This window comes from Crocodylus porosus, unplaced genomic scaffold (genome assembly GCF_001723895.1).
Source record: "Crocodylus porosus isolate Cpor-Errol unplaced genomic scaffold, CroPor_comp1, whole genome shotgun sequence".
In the NCBI taxonomy this organism is placed as follows: Eukaryota; Metazoa; Chordata; order Crocodylia; family Crocodylidae; genus Crocodylus; species Crocodylus porosus.
Genome location: NW_017728906.1, coordinates 160,306,854 through 160,326,072, shown reverse-complemented (window position 1 = coordinate 160,326,072; position 19,219 = coordinate 160,306,854). Strand labels below are relative to the sequence as shown.

At 39.9% G+C, this 19,219-nt stretch overlaps 1 protein-coding gene across 1 annotated transcript in view; it reads left to right on the top strand.

Annotated features, from left to right (window-relative positions):
• The window catches only part of LOC109306591 (neurobeachin), a 529,566-nt gene that overhangs the window by 64,552 nt on the left and 445,795 nt on the right, over window positions 1-19,219 (top strand). Inside the window, exons 9-10 of the mRNA XM_019530077.1 lie at window positions 14,315-14,469; window positions 19,043-19,169. Of these exons, the coding sequence (XP_019385622.1) occupies window positions 14,315-14,469; window positions 19,043-19,169 (282 nt within the window). The remainder of the gene's footprint in view (window positions 1-14,314; window positions 14,470-19,042; window positions 19,170-19,219) is intronic.

Sequence of the window (19,219 nt, the reverse complement as noted above, 5' to 3'; positions counted from 1 at the left end):
TATTATTTTTGAAATGCTTTCACACAAATCACTAGGCCCTGCATACAACTTAGTTTCATGCTTTAATGTCATCAGGAGGCACAAATTGGTGTGTCTAATTGTTTGCCACCTGCCAGCAAAATGAGCTGCCAGCCAGCCAGACGGGTTTGATTGTCTGTCAGCTATTCAATAGATTGAGAGTGACAACATCAAAAATTTCACTTCAAACTCTGAAGCTTTGAGCAGCTTTTCAGAGACCTCTTCCCCACAAGTGCTTCTGGACAACTGCATTTTTCAATTAGTTTTCAATATATTGCTGCCTTCTGCCTCATCTGTCTTAAGGTAGTGGTAATTACATTATAAGCTATATAAACAGATTTCTGGGACACCAGAGCCTGGACACCCAAAGTTATGACACGTCTTTTAACATCAGGCTGAATTCCTTACAAATAGCATCCAGGGTGACATCTCTGGAAGATGTCTGGGTTATCTGTCCTAGATTTGTAACTGTAATTGAGCACAGCCTGCCAATAATTCCTTCCTTTTTTCTTTTTTTTTTTAACATGTATCTGTTATTAAAAATCAATTTCTATTATTCCTACCATCAGATTTTTTATGTGGTTTGTCCCTCTAGAAACAATCAATATTAATAGGAGTTGTGAAACTGTTTCACTGATTCTATATGGTACTCATTCTACAATGTATGGTTGGTCTATTACAAGTCTTTTTGCTAGAAAGTTTCTAGATTGAAGTTAATAATCGGAGTCATTTTGCTTTTATGCTTTATGAATTTCTCTTAAAATTATACAGTGAGTCTTACAAATATTCTATTCTTTGGAGTGTTATTTCAGTAAGAATAACCTTTGCATTGGTATTATGCAGAAATTTTTATTGTACCATGAAATCCTGGTAATGAGAAGAAAATCTGAATTTATGCTGTTAGGTATCCCTGAATTGGCTTTAATGCCAAGTCTTTCTCTTTGTGTAGCATGGGCACATGCACACTGCAAATCTTTATACATTACAGGTCCATTTTTAAGTGCTGCAGCTCATGTTTTAAAGGTATTTTGGGTTTTTTTCCAGTTCTGTATGGTCTAATAGGGCTGATTTTAGAAGTATTTAGTTACTAAAAGTGGAGATAGGCACCTAGTTGGTTTTTTCAAAAATGCTTAGGGGAACCTATTTTCCAATGAAACCAGAAAGGCACTTTTGAAAATACCACTAGCTGCCAGGCTATATTTTAAAGGTATCTAGATACCTTAAAAAGTCTGACCCAGAGTTCTTATCCAGGTACTAATTTGAGCACTCTTCATTTGTTTGAATGGGAGTAGAAAATACAGTTTTCTACTGCATCTTGAATGGGTGAGAAAGCATCATAAATGCAATCATATACATTAGAATGAATGTTCTTGTACACTAATTTTCAAAATGTCCCCCTCCACTTAGCAACGACTTGAAAGAGTAACACTAAAGGTAAGATTTTTCAAAATACTTGGTGTTGAGTGAAACCTGGGCATTTTTCTGTTGTTTAAAAAGGGAGCAATTAAACCAAAACTAAGCACTTCGGAAAACTCCACCGTAAATTTTTGGATGAAAGTATTGATGATTGTGTAGTACGTCTTCTCTAAGTATGCAGGTATGGAAAAGAAGATGTATTAGCTATCAAAAGGGAGACGTTTGTTACCAATTTCACTAGTACCTCAGCTGCAACATTTTAGATATGGGTATGTGATGTGTTACAGTGATGCCATAACAAAGTGATAGTCAGTATTAAAATAGCATTTCAATTTTAAAACCTTGTTTCAGTTTCAATCATTTTTTTCCATTGCAATGTTTTTGATGGGAAAAAGGTTATACAAACTTACCAAATTTTAATGAAAAAAAAACGATTTTATTCAAATCCTTCAGGTTTTAATTGAAAATCCTAAAGCAAAAAAAAAAAAAAAAGGTTTTGGTGAGCTCCCCATCTCTCAAAATTCAAAGCAGATGTCATGACAACACAATTTGTGAGCACAAGATATCCTTCCAAACAGATATATAATTACAGGGTGCTTGTGTGTGCTGAGAGAGTTGGTAGGAATGCACCTAATCAGAGGATAACTGTAGTTATAGATATACTTGCACCTTTGCACCCTATTGTGGCCACAGAACTTCTGGAGAGAAATATTAGCCGTCTGGATCACTGTTTCATTCCTCTTGGTTTCTGATCCTGTGGATATAAGCACTATCTTTTCTATAACTTTTTTGATTGTGAGCTCCACATACAAAGGACAATTCTAGAGACAGATCCTCCCACCTGGGATTATGGCCAGCTATCTGAGCATCACAGACCTTCCTTATTTATACTTTGGGCCATCCTGACCTAATCTGCTCTTCTCTGCTAATAATGGCTTAGGAGTTTACATAACCTCACAAAGTATCTGGCTCAGGCTTTTTATGTTCCAGCGGGCTCTCCTGTAGTCTTGTGGATATTTTGCAACAATTCATGCTTAGCAAAGGTGCCTTTTTCATCAGCGAGTAGCTAGTGTTTCTCCGAGGAATGGGCAAAATACAGTAGCCTTTGAAGGGGCAGAACTTTTCAGCTCTAAAAGAAATGAAGATTTTCACACCCTCAGGGGCCATGTCCAGACAAGAGCAGATGTGTGGTTTATGGCACCGCGGATGAGTCTACAATGCCTCACACTGCACATTCAGGCATTTGCCACACTGCTACCTTGCAGCACATGGGGTATTTTTTTGACAGGCTGTGCTGCTGCTTCTTGTCCCTGGGGAACCAAATATCTGCACTCATCTGGATGAGACCAGGCTATCCTGAGACCAGGGACAACCGGGCTATCTTGTACTCTTTTGAAGTTTCTACAGCTTTCCCAAAGAGGAAGCATAAATATCCTCCCAGATTCAGTACAGGCTTCTGTTCCATTCTGCATATGCTGCTCTCCAGAGCTCTGAAGAAACACTAGTACTTCCACAAGGGGAAGCAGCCTTTCTTTCTCTTCATTCCCTCAACTCATTTTCTCCAGGCAACAGGCAAAAGCTTTGAGACAATTAAAGGATGCATGCTACTTCCCACTGTTCGGAATTATATTATTGAAGTGGTTCTCAACCTCAAACTCGAGATCAAGATAGATTTGTTAGCTATCCTAATTCCTGCCCTGGAATTAGGGATTAGTTCACATATGTGGATTTTTAGGATGTATATTTTCATGCCTTCACACAAAAAGACTGTCAATTGTTGGCCAGGACCAATACAAGGTACTTCTGTTTGGGCTCCAAGTAACTCATAGATTTTTCACTAATGTCCTTGCAATAGTGGCATCCCACCTTAGATAGAGCAACATCACAATTTGCCCATAATTAGCTGACTGGCTAATGGTGGCTTCCCTGCTCAGTAGGTTGCAGATAATGCCTAAAGCTGCCCCCTGTACCTCTTGGTTTCAGCTCAGAGACTATAGTAATGAGAACCACTTATCACTAAGACTACATCAGCCAGAGCCTGTCTTCCTCAAGACTACAGGTGTACAACTCCCAGCCCACTGACTAGATCTGGCTCTGGGAGCAGTTTCACCCAGCGTGCAGGGCTCCACATGGGTCTGAACATTTGGCAGCAGGGGAGAGGATCAGTGGCAGTGTTATTTGCTGCTTCCCTGCTGCTAAATTTCTGGACCTCTGGGGTCCAGGTAGCATGACAGTAGGTCAAGCATGCAGGGTTCTTTAGGCCTGATCCCAGCATCTGGGGCCCAATCTAGGCATGCAGAGTCAGGTGGCAGCAGTGTGGGGCTTCATCCTGGTGCATAGGGCCCAATTAACCATGTGGACTGCCCTGTACCATTCACCTAGCTCATGGGGCCAAAAGGTTGGGCACCACTACTCAAAAAACAATTTCCACCTCTTTTGGTCCTCTTGTGACCTCATGAAAGTCAAGGATGTTAATAGCCATTCTAGAACATGTAGTTTCCTGCAGCTACACACTGCAATGTGACAGACTTCACATTCTCTCTCAGATCTGCCAAGAAGGGCCTTTTGTGCTCAAAAGCAATCCCACATCTCTCCCAGCTATCCCAACTATAATATTCACTTAATAAAAGGTATTACCTAATCTCAAAAATCTTGCTAATTGCATCTAGATCATTTGCATTAGAGTGTATTGTGAGGTCACTAAGGTGGGCCTAAGTTTACACATACTTTGCCTTTATCAAACAATAAAAATGCAATGTATTTGATGAATAGTCACCTTAGACCATTCTTTAGCATTGTTACTGTTTTGTTATAGAGGCAGAGGGTAGTATCTACATATCCTAAGGTTTAGGATGTCACTATAAATAAGTCTATGCCTTTATCATCTCAAGATTTGGTTACTGAAGAGCATGCCACTTGTTTGTTTCATTTGATACCCATCCAGGACTTCAGCTAGTCCAGAACACAAAAAAGTGTAGAAGCACCTTCTGCATGAACTGTAACACACAGATGCTCTACGCACACATCCCTTTTGTTTTCAAGTGCCATTCAGTGGTATTTTTGGCTTATGATTTATGATGTGGTTGAATTAGCTCCCTTGGGTGCCACCTGTTTCATTCTGTTCTTGCTAACATTTGAGATGTCAACAATTTGAGTTGACAGGCCCTAGTTTTAATTAAGATGGGTGGATAAATGACCTGGTTAATTCATAGGCTGGATATGTGGCATGAGGCCAATCTGTGGAATGGATCCAGTGCTTGATGTCTGCCCATGGACCAGATGAGTGGCTTAGGGCTTGTGGAACTGCATCATCTGGCCCAGGGGACTCCCCATAGATATGAATTTGGTGGTGTGTCAAGCAGCAACAGTCTTCATTTCCAAGGCTCCAAGAGACACCACAATTAGGTCAGTTTTGGTCCTGCCACTGTATTTCCTAATTAACACAGCTTGTTATATGGATCATAATAACCCAAAGAGAAGTCTATACCAGGGACTGAGTGTTTTATCCATACCCATTGCTTCATATTTGCTATAGAAGTCAAAGTTCAGTAATGCATCTTGTAGTTTGAATAGACAGTGGTGAGTTAGGTATTCCTCCTTAAGGAGCGTGAGTCACACTCTCAAATTAAAATCAAAGAAAGCTCTATCTCCTCTACAGATGAGTTGCACCCATTATGGTAGAAAATTCCACTATACCAGAGAATTAAAGTTGTCCAACATGATTTTTCTCCATGAGCTTTAAATAATCTTTAGGTTTCTTGATGCTAGGGCTTTTAAGGGTAAGGATCAGGAGTTTGAACTTAATGTTATATTCTGTAAGACTATAAAGAAGTATCCACAGGGCATGCAAAGGATCACTACGCTTCTCCATAAAGAAGCATCCAGACTGGTTTGATGAGAATTATAACTAAATTTAAGCTCTCACTGATGGAAAAAAAGAGAGCCTTCAAAGCTTGGCGAAATGACATCAACAACAAATAGAAAACAGACTGCTATCACCACATTAATGCTGAGACCTACAGGAAGATTCAAGATTGAAGGAACAAGTGGTGAAAGGACAAAGCAAAAGAGATTGAGAAATTTGCCAACAACCATGCCATGCATAGTTTCTTCCTTTCAACCAGCAGCCATGCCATGCATAGTTTCTTCCTTGTCTGTTTTCTGTTTGTTGTTAATGTCATTTTGCCAAGCTTTGAAGACTCTTGTTTTTCCTGTCAGTAAGAGCTTGAATTTAGTTATCATTCTCATCAAACCAGTCTGGCTTGACGAGAGCCAAATGCACAAAGAGCTGTCCCTCTGAGGCCCCAGGATGGAACAACGCTCTTTCAAGACGGATCCACCATCAACACATGGTGAAAGGAGACTTTCAAGAGCTCTTGGACTGAGTTTCTAACTTTAAAAACAGTCCACAACACCTTGTTAAGTATTACCTTGCCATTGAAGGCCTTGAAAGCCATTAAGTAAATGAAAAAGCATGTGGTTCTAATGGAATACCAGTTGAAATTTATAAGCAAGGCGGAAAGAATTTCTCTCATCAACTACACATTGTTATTCTGAAAGTCTGGAAACACAAATAGATTTCCACTGACCTGAAACATGCCAAAATCATTACCATATTCAAGAAAGGAGATGGATTGAATTGCAGCAATTATTGTGGCATAACACCATTGTTCATAGCTGGAAATCTACTCGCCTTCCTTGCTAAGTAGATTCTACATGAGTACCAATGTGATTTCAGACCACCCAGAGGTACCATAGATTCATAGATGTTAGGGTTGGAAAGGACCTCAATAGATCATCGAGTCCGACCCCCTGCATAGACAGGAAAGAGTGCTGGGTTCAGATGACCCCAGCCAGATGCCCATCCAGCCTCCTCTTGAAGACTCCCAGGGCAGGGGAAAGCACCTTGGGAGACCATTCCAGACCTTGGCCACTCTAACTGTGAAGAAGTTCCTCCTATTGTCCAGTCTAAAACTGCTCTTTGCTAGCTTATGGCCATTATTTCTTGTGACTCCCGGGGGTGCCTTGGTGAATAGAGCCTCACCACTTCCTGTCTGCACACCCATGATGAATTTATAGGCAGCCACAAGGTCACCTCTCAACCTTCTCTTGTGGAGGCTGAAGAGGTCCAGGTGTCTTAGTCTCTCCTCATAGGGCTTTGCTTGCAAGCCCTTAACCATACAAGTGGCCCTTCTCTATACCCTCTCCAGGTTATCCACATCCCTCTTGAAGTGTGGCACCCAAAACTGCACGCAGTATTCCAACTGTGGTCTGACCAGTGTCCGATCGAGGGAAAGTATCACCTCCTTGGTTCTGTTTGTCATGCATCTGCTGATGCACGATAAAGTGCAGTTAGCTTTTCTGATGACTTCATCACACTAATGACTCATGTTCATCTTGGAGTCCACTAGGACTCCAAGATCCCTTTCCGCTTCCGTGCTACCAAGCAGGTTATTTCCTAAGCAGTAGGTATGCTGGACATATTTCCTCCCTAGGTGCAGCACTTTGCATTTCTCCTTGTTAAATTGCATTCTATTGTTTTCTGCCCATTTGTCCAACCTGTCCAGGTCTGCCTGTAGTTGTTCCCTGCCCTCCGGTGTGTCCACTTCTCCCCACAGTTTTGTATCACCCGAAAATTTGGACAGAGTATACTTCACTCCCTCGTCCAAGTCACTGATGAAGACATTGAAGAGTATCAGTCCAAGGACCGAGCCTTGTGGGACCCCACTGCCTACTCTCTTCCAGGTCGATACCAACCCATCCACTACCACTCTCTGGGTATGACCCTCTAGCCAGTTTGCCACCCACCAGACTGTGTAATCATCCAAGTCACAGCCTCTTAACTTGTTCACCAGTATGGGCTGGGATACCATATCGAAGGCCTTCCTGACGTCTAAGTAAACAATATCAATCCCTACTCCTGTGTCGAGGTGTTTTGTAACCTGGTCATAAAAAGAGACTAGATTAGTCAGGCATGATCTACCCGCTATGAACCGTGCTGATTTCCCCTCAGCATAATTTTTCCTCCTGGGCCCTCACATATATGAGCCTTAATAAACTTTTCAAAGACTTTGCCAAGGATGGAGGTGAGACTGGCTGGCCTATAGTTGTCTGGATCCTCCTTCCTCCCCTTCTTGAAAATAGGGACCACATTGGCCCTTTTCCAGTCCTCCGGGACCTGTCCCATGCACCACGAGTGCTCAAATATTCTTGCCAGTGGCTGTGCAGTGGTATCAACCCATGCCTTCAGTACCCTTGGATGGAGCTCATCCAAGATATGATTCTTGTTGCTAGACAACTGCAGGAGAAGTGCTGCAAGCAACACCAAGATCTTTACATGGCATTCATTGACTTGACTAAGGTCTTTGGCTCAATCAACAGAGAATCCCTATGGAAGACCCTAATGATATTTGGATGCCTGCCAGAATTTGTTCCCATTATCAGATTGTTTCATAACAACATGAGAGCAACCATCCTAAGCAACAGCTCAGAAATGGACTCCTTCATTATTAAAACTAGAATCAAGCAAGGATGTGTGATTCCAGAAACATTATTTTCCATCTGTATCTCAGCTATTCCACTTCTCATTGCTGACCAACCTCCATCTGGAGTCAGCATCCAGTATCTCATGGATGGGAGTCTCTTTAACATCAATCGGTTACATTCCAAGTCCAAGATAACCAACACCTCTATTTACTAAACCTCAGTACAGTGATATCTGTGTTGTGTGTTACCACTCAGTTGACAAGTTCCAGGCCACACTGTATTGCTTCTATGAAGTGTATGAAATGGGTGGACTCACTGCCAAGTTCACAAAAACCAAGATACTTTACTGATCCAGCACAAGCCAACCCGCTGCTCTTCCATATATTACGATTAGTGGACATCCTTTGAAAAACCTTGAGTGTTTCCCCTACCTGGGTGGCCACCTTTCCCAAAAAGTAAATATAGGTGATGCACAGTATTCACTAGTGTATAAAATCTGCCACTGCTGCCCTGGACATTTCTGAAATCATATTTTTGATGATCGTGACATCAGGAGCCAAACCAAATTTCTTGTTTACTAGGCTGAAAGTTCAGAACATTACCATCCATGATGTCCTTGTAAAGAACAGAAAAGACAATTGGAAGAACAGAAAAATGAATGCCAGTATTCTAGCTCAAGCAAACTGTACAAGAATTGAAGCCATGTTTGTATGGCACCAGTTCAGTTGGACTGGACACATCAGAAGGATGCATGGCAACCTGCTCCTAAAACAGGTCCTATATTCCCAACTCACTGATGGCTTCCACTCCAGAAGTGGGCAAAAAGAGATTCAAGGACACCTTAAAGAAGAGATGTGATATTAACATCAATACTTGGGAGACTTGAGCACTGAATTGCCTCTGGTAGCACCAGGGTATCAATCACTTGAAGCAAACTCAACTCATTATGGAGGCAGATAGACAAAAGAAACAAAGGAAAAGATCCATGACCCAAGATTACCATGCCGAAATGCTTCCTCCTGGAATTGTTTGCCATGTCTGCAGTGAAACATGCAGATCTCAGATTGCCCTTCTCATTTATATCTGGACTCACCAATGATCCTCCTATTTATTGGAAAACTGTCCTCCTTGTACTGAGGGACTGCTGGCAGTGAAAATGCTATAAGACTCTGTTTGAGAATGGTGAACAATATATTTCTGGTGTTACAGAACATGGCAACATTTCACCTCAGTATTAGACTTCCAAAAGTCTGAGAGCTTAATGCCTGTGTATATTGTATTGCTGTATTTCAAGAAAATGACATACATGTATAAGCAAGGACATAATCTGCCAGAATGAGAGAAACTGTTCCCTAGCTCACCAGTGATGATAAACTGTATTATCATTAATGCTGCCATGTAGAAGCTTACTATCAGCAAGAAATTTAGGATCATCTCTGAGTAAAACTAAATTGAAAGGAGATTGTATTGTGACTGCAAACTTGTTCCTGTGTCACTGAGGAAAAGAGAAGGGCACCCACACTAATGGCTTTTGCCCTGTTTCTACACTGGATGTTATATAGTGATGGTAAAAATTCCTTAACACTTTTACAGTAAAGAGAAATTGAATGGCCCAGGGACCTGTTCTAAAAAACATGGTTCTGGGTGGAAGTTAGGGCACCTGGCTAATTTTTCCTTCACTGTCATCTTAGAGAAAGCAACCTGAGAAACAAAAATATACAGGATTGTTTCAAATCAAATCATGATCATTTCCTTATAGCTCGCATCTGAGCTCTTTGCTGATACTTGACCAGCAAATAGGCCTATTCTTATTATCCACCATAAAAGATACATGCACCCCGCTATCTTTCTAAAATTTCTTGTGGAAAATGCCACCAACCCAACAAATTGTCATAGAAGCAAGAACAGAATAGAGCATGTTGTCCCACAGATTTTGAAGGATCGAGGGTGAATTCCCAAGGAAGAAGAATATAGGTTGGAAATGTCCAATAGCAGAAGATACTTTTAATTGTAGAAGAAAAAGCAGAGGCAGTTGTTTATAATCCTCTGCTTTGGCTGAAGGCGGAGCAGGGTAGCACATTAGAGGATTACTGATTCAGGGAAGCATAAGCTTTCATAGGTAACTCCTTTCTTGAGAGCACGGAGGCAGAAAGGGATCTTGGAGTCATTATTGACTCCAAGATGAACATGGGCCGACAATGCGAGGTCACAGTTGGCAGGGCTAACCGGACCTTGTCATGCATCCACAGGTGCATCTCAAGTAGAGCCAAGGAGGTGATCCTCCCCCTCTATGTGGTGCTGGTCAGGCCACAGCTGGAGTACTGTGTCCAGTTCTGTGCGCCCCACTTCAGGAGGGATGTGGACAACATTGAAAGGGTCCAGAGAAGGGCCACTTGCATGATCCGGGGACTACAGGGCAGACCCTACAATGAGAGACTGCGGGACCTAAACCTGTTCAGCCTTCACAAGAGAAGGCTGAGGGGGGGCCTGGTGACTGTCTATAAACTCACTGGGGGGACCAGAAGGGTTTGGGGGAGACATTGTTTCCCCTAGCACCCCCTGGCATAACAAGGAATACAAATTATTGGAGAGTAGGTTTAGATTAGACATCCACAAGAACTACTTCACAGTTAGGGCGGCTAGGATCTGGAACCAACTTCCAAGGGAAGTGGTGCTATCTCCTACCCTGGGGTCTTTAAGAAGAGGCTTAATGCCTACCTGGCTGGACTCATTTGAGTCCAGTTTTTCTCCCGCCCAGGCGGAGGGTCGGACTTGAAGATCTACAAGGTCCCTTCCGACCCTACTTCTATGATTCTGTGATTCTATGTAACAGCCCACTTCTTCAGATTCTATGATTATGGGCTAGTTTTGTCCTATATTAGAGTTAGACATTATGGACTCCAGCAAATATGTGCAGAACTGGTATCGCATATGTTCTTAAATACTGTACGACAGCATAATGAAGGGGTTCCTAAAAGCAAACCAAGAAAACTGGCTCACTGCTGGCAACTCTAAGAATAGCAGAAAGTCCTTTAATAAGTCCCGCTAATAAGTTGCAACTGCTGTCAGTGTTCTTTAAAGAGAATGGCCTGAATCTCACTGGGTGCAGCTACATGTGCAATTACCACATAACAGTAAACTCTGATAAAGTTTGCTCTAGAGTTAATTGCTCCTGCATATTGTGTTTACATGTTCTCCTGGGACTCTAGCACAGTGAGCCAAGGCAGAGCAGCCCTGACTGGCATGGGACCCCAGGGGTCAGCCTGCTAGTCCAGGGTTGCTCTTTATTTAGCTTAATCTGCTGCACAGGGGCTGGCTGGGGCACAAGGGTGCTACAATGTGGAGCTAGCTGGCAGGCAGCCCCTGCACTGTAGTACTGTCATGTCCCAGATAGTCCTGTTACCATCTACACATGCGTTTGGCTACATGTAACTACTCTGCTATAGGATAGTACTTGTATCGGGCAGTACTATGCTACAGCAGAGTTAATTAGCTTATTGCGGCCTAAAGGTGCTTGTAGATGTAATGGAGGTTTATTCCTTAGAGTTGCATCCTATACCTGCTAAATTGAAAAGGTGGGTTTTTAATTGAAATTCACTGTTTCAATTTTGGGGTTTCCATCACTGTTACGTCAAGGGGCCTGATCCTTTTTTTTTCTTTTCTTTTCTTTTTTTCCCCAGCAGAGCCTATTTGCAGCCAGAGAATGAGCTGTCAGCAGGCTGAGTGGCCCTTGAGTTACAGGGGGTCCCAGCCCTTCCATCCAAAGCAGCAGCATCCTCCCAGGGCTGCCCAGGCAGGCTTCTAGCAGGCTGGGTGCTGCCCCAGCTCGGAGGCAGCACCTGGCTTGATCCAACACTTTCCAGATCCTGAGCTGAGGCAGCTCTCAGCACACTAGCAGCCCACCCAGGTGGGCCCAAGAAGTGCCGCAACCATGGAGGGAAGGACTGGGGCCCCCTGCAGCTCAGGGGTTGCTCCGCCTGCCAGCAGCTCATCCCCTGGCTGTGGGAGAGGTAGGCAGGCTTCACTGAAAAAAACCCAAAGGATTGGGCTCCTCACAGCTTCTGCCTTTAGCAGGAGTCTGCTGAAAGCAGAAGCAGTGAGGGGTCTGATCTTTTTTTGTTTGGCAGAGCTTGCCTGCCTCTCCTACAGCCAGGGGGTGAGCTGGCAATGCAGCACATCAAGACGTAGTTTAGTTTGCAGTGATGCAAACTCATTTAAAACACTCCAACCTCCTGCACATGTACCATTAAACCACACACAGTGACATTTTTGTCACATGTACATGGCAATGGCATTGCATGTACAAGCACCCTAATAGCATCACACATGTAGATGCTTTACTGCAGAGCTAATTAGTTCCACAGTAAAGTGCATGTGTAGACGCGCCCACTGATATTTTAAGCTTGGTGCTTGTTAACCAAGTTTTTAGCTATAACTCAGTATCTCATTTGTTTCTAATAGAGTCAATTGAGGAGTTAGCAGATAGCACTTCTGTGAGCACCTGATGTCTGCAAAAAACTTTTCATCATTCCTGATTTGAGTTTTAAATTGGAATATGGCATAAACCCAGCAAAGGCAAAACTCCTTGTTTGAGCATTTCTTATGCATAGAAAATGAACAAACATCCTTTTTTTTAATTGAATTGTTTGCTCCCAAATTTAGGTCCCATGTAGGGCTCTATGCAAGGATCTGTTCTTTCCTATATCATATTCAATTTCTAGCCAAACCAGTAAAAACAGATCTACTTTTAAATGTTCTGTTTTAATGAGCCCTTTACACATTTGTTCTGATCTATTTAAAATTTCTAACTACCTTTTGTCAGCACACAGGAAAAGTATGCTTCCCAGCCAGAAGCTGCGGTGAATTAGATGAAACAAAAACTAAGGTGAAATATTTAAAACTATTTCAGGAGAGGGGATGTACCATTTGGTCAATAAATTTATCCTGAACCTCATTTGTTTAGTAAACAAGGTACAAGGATCTAGCAACACTTTAAATATAAAAATGATTGTATTCTGTTCTGAAAAACTACCATCAGGTTTACTAAGAAATATACTGAGAAATCCTTTTTAGAAGCATGTTCTGAAGTGGGTAATATGGCCAAGGATTGGACATATTACCCTAAAAAGCTATATTCTTTTGTTCTTTTATTTTAGTGCTATAATATTCCTAACAGGAGTTTTAGTTGAAAAACTAAGTGCATGTGTTCAGATGAAAAGCATGTGTGTATGTAATGAAAATAAGACTATTTCCCCCCTTCTTGCATTTAAAAACCTTTTCTGCTTCAGATTTTTTTTTCAGTCTTTGGATGAAGCAGGAACTATAGCAATGTTGGCTTTGTATGTAATGTAAAGGAGCACCATTTAGAGTGGGTAGAATGCTACCTATATGATGACAGGCACCCTGGTTAAAAAATTATTACTTAAAGATCCACTTGGTATTTCCCTTCTTTTCATCTGTTAGTGTATACAGTTGGTCTCAGTTTTCAAATGTAAAGACAAATACTGTATCTTCAGGGGGGATGAAAATGTAACTATGAATAAATACATATTTCTATATATATATAGTCCCTATTCTTTTATCTTAAAGGCTACAGACACTTGCAAATGCAGTGTTTGTTTGTTTTTTTTCTTTTTGGGAATTAAAACTAGCATATTTTAAGCTGTACCTGTGAGATTCTGCTGTATTACACCTTGTATGCCCTGTTTGTCTGTCCAGCAGGGAAAACAAAATACAGTGGCATACAACTAAAATGGGGTGCAAAGCGCAACCGCCCCAAGTGCAAGAAAAAAAAATGGTTGCTGCTGGTAGCTGCATGATCACAGTCAAGACCACTGCCCTCTGCCCTGGGCTCCATCTCTAAACTGTTGACAAAATACATGTAATAGATTTTACAGTCAGTTATAATTCACTATGTAATATTTAGGGCAGTAGAGAATCAGGTGCTATGTTTATGTGTTACCTATGATCTTTGTCATCTTAGATGCTGTGGTAAGACCCTCTGATAGCACTGGTATATATACTGCTTTGCCATAATAATTCCCATATTTAGCACTTTACACTCACAAATCACTTTAGTGTAACTGACAAGTATTAGTCCTTACAAACAACACCTTTGTGAAAGAGGTGGCATTTCCAATTTACAGGTGTTGAAGTGGAAGCAGAAGTTAGCTAAGTTTTGCGTGATCACATAGGTGATGACACGATATAAAGTAAAACCCAAGAGTTCTTAATTTTCAGCCTCAGGTCTATTAGACCTCACTGACTGCTGTAAGAAGTAAAGAAAATATTGTTGTGTGATGTTTTCCTTATCACTATGATTAAAAAAAAAAAAACAAGCCCAAAAGTTACTCCTTTGTGATGTTTTACAAACCTGTCATATCTTCCTCTGCAGGAGCGTTGTTGTTCCAGTAAAGAAACCCCCTCCAGGTAGTCTTGCTGTCACTACAGTTGGAGCTGCTACTGCTGGAGGTGGATTGCCACCGGGTACAACACCTAATATATTTGCTGCTACAGGAGCAACACCAAAAAGTATGATTAATACAACAGGTATTGTCCTTAAATATTTTTGTGACCCTCATTTTTTCTTTGTGTTTTTGTCCTACTGTCTCTTTTCTGTTTTTAATGGACTCTTAAAAACAAAAAAATTGAGGGCTCAAGTATATACCTTGTACCTTGAGGAACACAGTCTCCTTTTGTTATACATGCATTACATCTGTAATGCCTATGTGAATTATACAACCCTATATAAATGCATATATATAATCCTAGACTGGTGTCTTAGAAATATTGAATGTTGCATGAAAATGAGATAATTCTCTCAATGCTTCCTCTCTGCAGTAAAAGGAGAAAAGGTAAAAAAACAAAAACAACAACAACAACAACAAAACCTCCTGTGTGCCCATAAATATACCCTAGATTTGAGGAGGGAATTCCTTGCTGACACTGAAGCTGGTGATTAATCTGTCAAAAAAAAAAAAGTTAAAAAAATAAAAAGTCAGCATAGCATGTTATGAGTCTTTTAAATGTATTTAACATTAAAAAAATGCATTTAAACTCATTTTAATATTAACTATTGTCCAAGGAGGAGTTTAATTTCTCCTTAAAGATGACCTATAAAAATGATAGAGTTGGGAGCTTGTCCTGCTTCGAGCAGGGGGTTGGATTAGATGACCCCCTGAGATCCTTTCCAACCCTAATTTTCTATCATGTAAATAAGAAGTGCAAAAGGTTGTGATTTTTTTCCCCTCCGTTACGATTACATAAATATGGTCTTTTGGGGAATGCTATTTTCGTTTCAACTTTAATAGTAATAACTTAGGGTTTCTCTACCTCATTGGAATCTATGGATGATAGGAAATTGGGTAAGATTTATAAATCTCTGGTTTTAGTCTGTTTTGCCTCTCAACTTTATACCTAAATTACTGGAGAGAAGAAAAACCCTGTGTAAGGCTTAGGAACTTCAGTTAGTGATTGAAAACACTTAAATCTCCCTGGATGTTTTGGAGAATAGAGAGGCAGAAAATTTCCAGCCACTTTGTATTTCACAAAGTAGCAGGATAAACACTTATTGTCTCCCTTTGTAGAACACCCTCAGCTACTGTCTTTGTCAATACTTCTAGGCATGGGAAATTCAAATGTTTATCATTTTCAGAATAACACTGCTCTATTGAACTAAATACATTTGTTCCATTTGCATCTGCTTCTGCTTGCTTGACATGGATCCCCTTTTTTTGTACCCATGTTTCACAAGACAGCCCCATACTGGAAGTCTTTCTTTTTTCCACATAGTGCCATATAGCCTTGGGCTTTTCAGTGTTTTCAACATATCAAAAATACTATATAACTTTAAGAAATTAGCTATTTTTTGGCCAATGGTTGCTATTAGAGAGTAATCATTACTCACAAACTCTTCTCACTATATAGTACAGGAAAAGTCTACACATCAGATTCCACAGTGTGTTTTTTGTGGGAAAATGTTGCCTTTTCATAGTGATAGCTGCCCATTTTTTTTTTTATTGGAACCATTTTTGTTTGGCAGACTGTGCCCAACAGGTTTACTGGAAAATACTGACTAGAAGGTGGGTATTAGACAGATGTTTTGATACTAAAGGGCACTCTTATAATGCAACTCCTGGGTTTTAGGTTTGTGTGATAATGTAGGGGGATACAAATGCACAAAGCTACTCCAACTTTACCTTGCTTCAATCAGAATTAGAGATAGGGCAGTTTAGCTTGCTTACATCATGCAGATGTAGGAGTTACAATAGAACAGCTAGTGGTAGTGGACACTACCAAAGAGCAGCTGAGAAGCTACTAAAGTGTATATTTGTCCATACTCAGTATTTCAGCAAGTTTTACTAGCTGTAATTATGCAGAACTACAAATGTACTAAGCTTTTTTACTGGCCCTAGAAAAAGGGAGTTGATTGCTTGTTTGGGCTACTTTCATTTTATGAAGCTTTTTGTGCCTAAATTCACCTGGATACATTTTTATAGGAACATTCTGTTCTCAAGAAATATAGGGTCTTCATAAAGTCCTTGTGCACTTTTAAAGTTTAATAACTTAGGTTGTAGGTATGATAGGAACAATCTGTAAATGGCATTTAAAAGCAAATTTATTAAAGTTTTAGGACACCTAGAGTACACAATGCTAGACTTCAACATAACCACCATCCATCATGATACAGTACTCAATCCCATCTTCCAACTCCTTGAAAACATTTCCCAGTTGCTGTTGAGTTACTACACTAATTGCATTGGTGATCCTAGCCCTAAGTTCCACCAAAGAACATGGTTTTGACAAGCAAACTACACTTCTAACATGTCCCCATAAAAAGAAGTCCAACGGTGACAGATCAGGTAAATGAGGTGGCCAAGCAAGTGGTCCACCTCTGCCTATCTACTTCTCTGGGAAAACGTCATTCAGGAACTGTCGTACATTCAGAGCATAGTGGCACAGAGCTCCATCTTATTTAACAATAAATTTCTTATTACTTATGAAGTCTAGCATTGTGTACTCTAGTTGTCCTAAAACTTTAATAAATTTGCTTTTAAATGCTGTTCACAGATTGTTTCTATCATACCTACAACCTAAGTTATTAAAGTGCACAAGGACTTTATGAAGACACTGTACAGTTTAAAAGTTGCATTGTCCTCATTTCTAAAAGTTAGAACATAATTCCTGTGTCCTTAAAGTTGTACATGTCAAGTATGAAAAAATGCAAATCAAAAATTGATTAATGTATTTGTTATGTTGAAGGCATGTTGGATGTATGTGTTTGTCCGTGTTGAAACTTGTCGTCGTGTTCTCTTTTTTTCTTCCATTTCACCCAATTAACTAAAGTATTGAATTTACAGCTTCAGCTACTTCAGACATATTATACCTGCAATAATTAATTTTAAATGATATGTGTCTGATCTTGAAGAGCATGTGTTTAAAGTTATCAGGTGTCATTCAGTTTATATGCTAGCTGTTGTGCTTAAAAAGTCCTTGATAAAAAGATGGTTAATTTTTCAAGACAGCATTGAATTTCACTAAATGATAGCTTACTGTTGTGGAAAAAAATGTTATACGGTCATTTGGAGAGACTAGATGCCCCCCAAATCTTCTATTTCCAGCTTTTATATGATATAATAAATATACTTTTATAGATTCTGGTTGAGTTTTTAGGATAATTATTACAAAAAAAAAAATCAAGTTCTCACTCATTATAAATTCCCATCACAGTCAACATACCACAGCTGCCCTACTGTCAGTGTCATACAATGCTCTTTAGACCCTTAGTCTCTCTGGAGTTCCCCCTGGTGGAATCAGGCCCTCCCCCTTCGCTGCATTCTGCAAGAAGCTTCATGGTCCTACAGTTCTTAGACTACATGTCTAGACTGCGAGATTCCTATTACCAGCTCCAACACAACAGTACTGGCATAGTCAAACTCTTTCTTTTTTTTCTTCCTGAAGCCTCTGACAGAGGCTGATTAATATGGCTCAAAACAGTTATTTATTCATCCAGAAGAACATCTCATGCAAAATGTAAAGACAGTAATGGTCTATACACCTGTTTTTACCATACATTAACCTAAATCTTTTCTGGCAAGCTTTTGTTTAGTTCCCCCTAAACTCAGTTACCACCATTCTGAGTTGGGTTAGGATCTGACAGGCAAGCCACTGCTTACAAAACCTTATGGATCTCTGATTTAGTTAGTCTATAAGTAACAAATCTACCTAGACTTCTGTTTGGGTTGGGAGTGACATCTGCTTTGCTATTTCTGTGTTTCCTTACTGTGGGTATTTTTTTAGGCTGTAACTTAATTTGCCATTGTTTTATTTCCTATTTATTTTCAACCTCCCTCCCTTCAACAGATTCTTTTAACTCCTTGCATTCAGGCAAGATAACAGTAAACTGGTAAACTGAGGTGCACGTAATACTAAGGGAAAACCAAATACACAATTCTCTCATTCTTTACACAAGTTCATAATAACAATGACTGTATTATCATGATGATGCAAGAATGTTTTAGCCATTGGAATTTATTTTTAGGGTCATGAAAATATGAGGTAAGACTTATTTTGCTTTCTTTTTTTCAACTGCAGGTTAATGTCTGAGAGGGCTTAAAAACTATAAATACTATACAAGTGCTGAGTATAAACAGTAGGAGGTAGTTTTGTAAAGAAAATAATCTTTAAAAACATTTAAATAGTAATAGAAGTAGAAGAAACATGTTTGTCTGAATATTTATTCTGTTCTTTTTATTAAGTTTCAGTGATAATCTGTTTTCAGAAAATTTCATTTTAAGATCTGTTCTTTGATACATTATTTCTTTTTACTTTTGTATTAAAATATATATTTTTTAAATGTATAGCTATCCTAATCTAGCAGTAGATATAACTGTAAATATGGAGCAATGGCAAATAATATAGGTTATCAATGAGAGTTGCTATATTAGCAAAGTAAGCAATTTTGTTGTTTAGATGTTAAAATCCTTGTAATTAGTAGAGCATGGATAAGATTATATATATATTAAATAGATTGACATACAAGAATAATTATTACATTAAAAAAATCTTAAAAACCCTTGTTTTTCAGACCAAATTATAATCTATATTTATTGTTTGGGGATAGGTGCAGTGGATTCAGGATCTTCCTCTTCCTCTTCGTCCTCCAGCTTTGTGAATGGTGCTACTAGTAAGAACCTTCCAGCAGTGCAAACTGTTGCTCCAATGCCAGAGGATTCAGCTGAAAACATGAGGTGCACATATTTTGATATTATTTACCCTTTCTGACCAAAAAAAAAAAAAA